This window comes from Silene latifolia, chromosome 3, assembly GCF_048544455.1.
Source record: "Silene latifolia isolate original U9 population chromosome 3, ASM4854445v1, whole genome shotgun sequence".
NCBI lineage: Eukaryota > Viridiplantae > Streptophyta > Magnoliopsida > Caryophyllales > Caryophyllaceae > Silene > Silene latifolia.
The window spans coordinates 42,220,700-42,227,838 of record NC_133528.1 but is presented as its reverse complement, the minus strand read 5'-3'; the positions used below and the strand labels follow the sequence as shown (position 1 = coordinate 42,227,838).

The following is a 7,139-nucleotide window of genomic DNA, read 5'->3' as shown; positions in this document are numbered from 1 at the left end:
TGTTAGAATTGTAGTCTATTAACTAAGATGTGTGTGATTATTAACTTGGATGTATAATTTTGAACATCGACATTATTGTTCGGTCGGATGATATACAAGTTCGTTGGCTCGCATTATTTTGTATGTATTTTTTGTTTATTTCGCTATTTGGCTTCTCAAATCTATAAGACATTGCTATCGAAATTTTGGTAGCAAATAATTTATTTATTTTTTTTTAAAAAATCTATCTATGGTGGCGGTTCTTAATATGAAACGCCACTATTAGTTCGTCTTTAGTGGCGGTTTTTTACTAAGAACCGACATCATAACTACTTTTAGTGGCGGTTCTTTAACAACAACCGACGTTATAGGGAACCTGTAGTGGCGGGTTGTGGTACAAAGTTATTATTGACATATATATAGTGGCGGTTGTTAGAAAATAACCGCCACTATAGATGAACTATAGTGGCGGTTCTTGTCTAACAACCGTTGTTTTATATAAGTCTATAATGGCGGTTTTTATAACAACCGCCACTATATCAGAGCTATAGTGGCGGTTCAACAACCGCCTACAACCGCCGTAAAGTTTATACGACGCCGTGATAAACGACGCACCCTAAATCTCTAAAAACCGCCACAAAAGGTCATTTATAACCGCCACTGTAGGGGGTTTTTCTACTAGTGTTGGTGTTTCAGTTAAATGAGCAAGAATTTCTATCGGTGGCACTTCTGCACAGCTTGTTCCTAAGGTAGCCCTACCAATGTCATGTTTGTCCCTCACAGTCTGTTTAATGCGTGGCCAGTTACAAGATGGATCAACAATCCCATCTTCAATGGGGCTGTCAGGAACATCAATCAACAAAGGATAAGAGGAGTTTTTTAAGATGCTACACGAAGTGCGGCGAACTCTAGGACGATTAACAATCTCGTCTATTGTAGGGCTGTCGGCAACATCAATTATCGCAACAGAAGAATTTTTTTGTCAACTGTTTGTAAAGTATGACAAATGCTAGGATGATGTACTACTCCTATTGTAGGACTGTCGAAACTTCAATTATCTCGTGAGAAGAAGAGTCTGTGTTGAATCTTGATGGAGGTTGACAAACGAGAGGTGAATCGGACTGATTTGCACAACCATAGTGACATCTGTGTTCTTGATTTTAAATGTTGTTTTTTTAAAAAAATAAAAAGAGAAAAAAAAAACATATAAGACAAAAACATAAAGCCTTTAAAAATACGGATATCCGAAAGAACATGCTAAACATTAAGAAAGTACATGAAGAAAATACATCCTAAATATTAAGCCATAGCAAAGAACATCAAAATTATTAGGAAATAATGTGTACAAATTCCGACATATTAATATGAAGCACATGTATCCAGAAAGTAAATGCTAAACATTAGTAACGAACTACATCAAAATCATTAGCAAACAATTCGTATAAATTCCGACATATTGATATGAAGGACACGTATCCAGAAAGTAAATGCTAAACATTAAAAAAGTACATAAAGAAAATACATCCTAAACATTTAAAAATATTAAGCCATAGCAAAGTACATCAAAATCATTAGGAAACAATGCGTATAAATTTAGACATATTGATGCACCTGAGAAATAATAGTAGGACTGATTTATAATGAACATCTTCGAACATTAACACTAAGGAAACTATGTTAAATTCGAAGCGAGAAAAGTAAACACAATTGTTTTTAGCAAATAATTAAAGGCAAAGAGTATAACCTTCATTCCGATAGAGAGCGATAAGAGTAAATGAACGATCCGAGAATGAGAAAACGTGCGAGTACAATTTAATTGACAAGTTTATCAAAAAGTAATAAGATATTAAAGAGAAGAAGTTTAAAGTGGCGGTTTTTTTTTAAAAAAATTGGGTCATACTATAATTCCGCAAGTCCATTTTTTATTTTATTTTTCTTTTTTTGTTTATTCCAACTACTAGAACCATTTGAAACTCTACTTTTATATACCCATTTTATAATTTAAAACTTCAGATTAGGTCAAATTAGGATATATGGCCATTTAACACAATGGTAATGTTATAATTTGTCAATGTATTTTCTAAAAGTTCTAAATGTACTTTTTGACATTCATAATGGGACGGAAAGCGTTTAGGGTTGCATTAGGCGGATCGCTACCGCGAATCAACCTAATCCAACTCTAAACCCTTTCCCTTATGTGTGGTTTGTATAGCCGCAAGACCAAAAGACACCCAACAAGGGGCGAGTGAATCCATTTTTTGGGAAGGGATTAAAAATAGATCTTTGACAGATTTATTAAACAGTTTTCCTGTTTACACTGTATATATTATGTAATTTATCTAAACAGTTTAATTAAAATGTCCATTATCTATATTCATAATGTGCATGTTTTGATAATTAGGTGCAACTAAAATATCATTAAGCACTGTTTGGAAAATGTACATTATATTATATTTAAAGGTACATTAAATTATTTTAAAAAGAACATGAAATATTAATTAAATTGTAATGCATGTGATCGTTTAATAAGATAGAAAACTTCAAAAGTTCATTCATATACTTAGATTATGATGTCGTTATAGATAGATCTTTGAAGTGATTTTAGACCTATTTCCCTGTTTTCAATGTATAATAGTAATAAATGTGCTTTCAATTTAATTCAAATGTCCATTATGTATGTTTATAATGTGCGTGTACTGTTTTATAGAAGAGATTTAAAAGCAGACCTGAAATGTACATTATATTATTTTGCTAATTTAGTACGTCATAAGTCGCTATTCAAGGAGATAATAACGTTCAAGTAAATAGCACGCCAAAAATAGACAAAAAAGTACTTTAATTAAGTGCAACAAAACATTGGTTCACAAATTCAACATTTTGCTTATGCAATTACAAATCATTACACATACTAACGTACACTAGAATTTAAAACATCATACTACATGAACAGGGATGTCATCAGACAAATTCTAACATACTGCGTAGATAATATCTGAACATTAAATGTAATCACTAGCTTTAGAGAAATGACCCTTCTTCGCATGATCAGCAACCGTTTCATGGCAATCGTTGTGCTCGAACATAAGTAATGTGCATAGATATTTGTATCGTAACACTTTAAGCACGCTCCGCTGCAAAACAGAAGCCAACAATTAACAAGATAGGCAAAACACAATGAACATGAATTTCTTTAAAATAAGAACCAACACTCACATCATTTTTCATCAGGCCACATTTCCAAGAGATTAATCCCATAAATGTTTCCATGTGTCTCATTGTGTATATACCACCGTCATCAACATTGTAGTTATTTCTCCAACTAAGCTTTGCAACAATGGGATCCATAGCCAACACAATGTTGCTAGAGTCGAAGTTTTGGGTTCTCACCCAAAAACCTTCCAAAAGCATCAATCTATGACAAAACATTGTAAACCAGTGTTAAGCGTGACTAATAGTCAAAAGTCAATAGAACAACAAAAATGTGTCAAATTCAAACATACTGTTAACAGTGGAGATACACCATATTTCTTGATGGCATCTTCATCTGAGAGTGAGTTGTCAAGAATGACGAAACGCTTCCTCACCAGGTCAACCACGTATAAGAAAAAGTGTTTCTCGTGTACAATTGGGAAAAAAAACTGAAATTATAAAACAAATGACGTACAATCATAAGTACAGTCAAACTCTTCAAAGGGTACATTTTAACTAATCATGAGGCACATGTAAAAAATGAGAACAAAGACATTGCAATATAAAGTGACCTTATTTAATACAAACGCAAAGAAAATTCCCTTTGACTCAAGCAAAAAATAAAACAAAAGCAGAATGTAGACATGGAATGATAGTATGACTCATGGTCTATGTTCCCAACGTGTGCATATAGTTGCAAATCGCTCATGCATATAAGATATTCCCCACATTGAGAAATTACAACATTAACATTGTAAATATTTTAAAAGTACATTTAGGACGTTTAGAAAGTACATTGAGAAATTATAGCATTAACATTGTGTTAAATGGCCATTTATTCTACTTTGGCCTAATCTGAATATTTTTAATATAAAATGGGTATATACAAGTTGAGGTTCAAATGAGTTTAGTAGTTGGAATTAATCTAAAAAAGAAAGAACTTATGCGATAATAGTATGTCTCAATTTTTTTAAAATGCAATACAACAATGGCAAAGAAAATTGCAAAGTATGTCAAGCAAACAATAACAACTTACGAGTGCGATAGAAGCTATTTCTATTCCCGGAAAAAGCTGCAACTCCATGTTTGCACGAGCCTCGAATAATTCATAAATTTTTTCATCACTTAAACCTGGGCTGGGTTTCGCTAATACTGCATCGCATGGGAAAGTAACGAAAGAGGGAAGTACAATATTTCAAAATACATATTACACACAAAATTTAAGAGTGTATGTAAATGTACATACATGCACAAGCGTGGTAAAAAAGAACCGCTTCGGAGTACCAAGATTGTTTTCTTCCTCTTTACAATTCAAATATGATGACCAGCAATCAATGACAACACTCGAAACATGTTCAGACGGCTTTAATGACCACAAATGCATTCGCGTTGCAAAATAAGTCTTGTACGAATATAAGTGCTCACTAGAGCAAAAAATATAACAAATTACTTGTCAGGTGTGAAACAGTGAAAATGACATTCACAAAATGTTAATTTAACAAGTTCACATTTTAGATTACCTGGAACGACGATTGTTAGTGCTCCGGTCATTTGAAAACATAATCACCACTTGAAGGTGCACCGCAAAGAAGAGGCGTTAACACATTGGTGTCATCTTGGATAGCAAAAACAACGGATCAAAACGAGATGACTTTGCTTTGTTCTTTGGATAGAGGTATATAAGAAGGACTTGCCATGAAATGAACCCTTTTGGTAGTGAAGAAGATTCACCAAAGGTGACACGGCAATCCCGTTTAACCCCTTTAGTCATGACTAACCTTGCCTCACTCTCAGGAAAGTCTTTCTCCAACCCTAAATCGAACGAAAATTCACCAGTGACAGGTACAAATGAATTTCTCCACTTAGCACATTGTTCTCTGTGTTTAGCACGAGCAAGTTTCAATTTGTACGCTTTCTCAGCTGCATTTGCTACAGCAATAAACTGTTCATCCTCATCTAGTGTGCTGGATTCCCACGGCGGTGCACACGACACATCTTCGGTACCACCACCATATGTCAAATATACAAATTCAGTTGCCGAATGGGCCTGTTTGACACACTCTTCACCTGGAAACATTGCAAACCAACCGCGTATTTCTCATCTAACACAACCATATCTTCCATGACTCTCTTTGCTGAAGCAGTGTAGTCATCTGCAAACTCCTGGACAAGGCACAGTATGAAGGTACATATTTAGTACTATGAAGGTACATCTTTAGTACTATGAAGGTACAAAGAAAATATTTCAAAGTGAATCTTGAAAAGGAATAGTGAATACTTCGAGAATCAATGGATATACCTCCGGAGACGAGTATGAAATTGGAGATTTTGTATCAGTACTAACATCCCTCGACACTCTCCGCACTTTTTCAACCACTTGTCTACATGGATTAGAAAATCTAATTCTTTCCATCAATCGACCTTTTACACGACCAAGACCAAACTGACCAGCTTCCATCTCCTGCTTTTCCCTTGAGAAAAGTGCAGCAGATGTCCAATTCAAAAGAGTATAGTAATCTCTTTCTACGAATCGTTTTTCATGGACAACACGGTCAACATAAACAAGCTGCAAGTAAAAACAGGATTATGACTGGAAAATGGCAGGTTTTAAAACCATAATAACTAACAATAAATGTAACGCATAAGATTTGTACCATTAGAAACAGGAGAGGTCCACCAAAGTGATTCTTCTTCCCCTTCTTGACCCAATCCTTTGTGTTATACCGCAAACTCTCCATGACAAATTGACACCAATCAAGCTGACCAATGGCAGACACATTCCTCAGCGATTTTAGTACATGGTGATTGACGAACGGCTTCTGATTGTTGCGCATTAACAAAGACACAGCAAGCACCACAAAATTAATCTTAAATTGATCACTGTAATCATCATGACAAATAATATGCTCTGCAAGGGTCTTGATATCCACTTGACCATCAACATGAAATTGAGCTTTCCAATGCGCGTAAAAACGCATCACATTCGCATCTTCCTCACTACAAACATGAAAGTAAAACAGGTTTTCCTCCAATTGGGAGGCCAACAACATCATGAATACAAGAAGCGAAAACACAAAAGCGCTGTTTATCGGGTAGAATGATGAAATCCGAATACGGGTTGTAGTTCTCAATTAACCAATAACCAAGGCGTAAAGGAAGCCTTGTAACCCTTAGCCAAAACAATGAAGAAAAACCAATCTCTTCCAGAGCACACCATTGGTTGTAATCAAGGTATCGAAGGACATCAACAAAACTTTTAGGTGACATCCGGGTGGTAATACGGGAGAACGTTGGAGTAGGATCATCAACGAGAGGGACCGAGGTTGTTCAACCTCGGAGAAATACGGCGTGTAACGGTTCCGGGATCGCCTTTACGCTTCAATAATCGAAAGTAGTTTTGCATGTAATATTAATCGATTCTTTGTGTTGTACACGTTTCACGAAGAAATGTCCTATCAGTTTTATTGAAATGTACATGATCTACAACAATAATGTGCACGCAATTATGACCTTTTCCATGTGGTCTTAAATTGATGCTTCTTACGTTAAAAGTACTTTAAATTCAACAAAAATTCAAAAAAGCACAAATTAGATCAAACTAAAAAACAACAAACAAATCGAAATGTATAAGCAAGTTACGAAATCAACAAACAATGCGACAAATACAAATTCCGATAGCATGCAAATGAAAACACAAATTTCGATTTTAAAAACAATACTGAACTCAAAATTTATCAATAAAATAAATAATCCGGCAAAATGAACATAAGAAACATTAATTTAGATTACAGTAGAGTTACATAAATTAAGGACGAAAGCAAGAAATGCTTGAAGCTAAACAGTACTCACCTTCATGACGAAATAGGTAAGAGAAAATCCAACAGAAAGACGAAAATACAACTCCACAGAGAATAAGGAGAGAGAAATAGTTGAAAGCTTAACAAAGAAGGTCGGAATCCATGGTTGAAAGC

The 7,139-nt window shown here is 34.8% G+C and overlaps 1 protein-coding gene and 1 long non-coding RNA gene across 2 annotated transcripts; both read right to left on the bottom strand.

The window, feature by feature from the left end:
• Window positions 1–3,352: 3,352 nt before the first annotated feature.
• On the bottom strand, window positions 3,353–4,310 carry LOC141646059 (uncharacterized). The gene is made up of 3 exons (XR_012545310.1): window positions 4,205–4,310; window positions 3,480–3,617; window positions 3,353–3,391 (listed from the first exon to the last, which is right to left on the bottom strand). It is a non-coding gene; the product is annotated as an uncharacterized LOC141646059 (long non-coding RNA).
• Window positions 4,311–4,947: 637 nt separating this feature from the next.
• Window positions 4,948–6,221, bottom strand: LOC141648995 (uncharacterized). The gene is made up of 3 exons (XM_074457700.1): window positions 5,823–6,221; window positions 5,468–5,734; window positions 4,948–5,331 (listed from the first exon to the last, which is right to left on the bottom strand). The coding sequence occupies exons 1-3, from the start codon at window positions 6,219–6,221 to the stop codon at window positions 5,185–5,187; spliced, it is 813 nt and encodes a 270-aa protein (XP_074313801.1). The 3' UTR covers window positions 4,948–5,184.
• Window positions 6,222–7,139: the final 918 nt, after the last annotated feature.

Excerpts from the sequence above, each read along its gene's own strand:
- LOC141648995 (XM_074457700.1), bottom strand. The coding sequence starts at position 6,221 with ATGATGTTGTTGGCCTCCCAATTGGAGGAAAACCTGTTTTACTTTCAT. Across the intron at positions 5,735-5,822 it reads GACCTCTCCTGTTTCTAATG|CTTGTTTATGTTGACCGTGT; the intron begins GTACAAATCTTA and ends TTTTACTTGCAG. Across the intron at positions 5,332-5,467 it reads TTTCATACTCGTCTCCGGAG|GAGTTTGCAGATGACTACAC; the intron begins GTATATCCATTG and ends TGCCTTGTCCAG.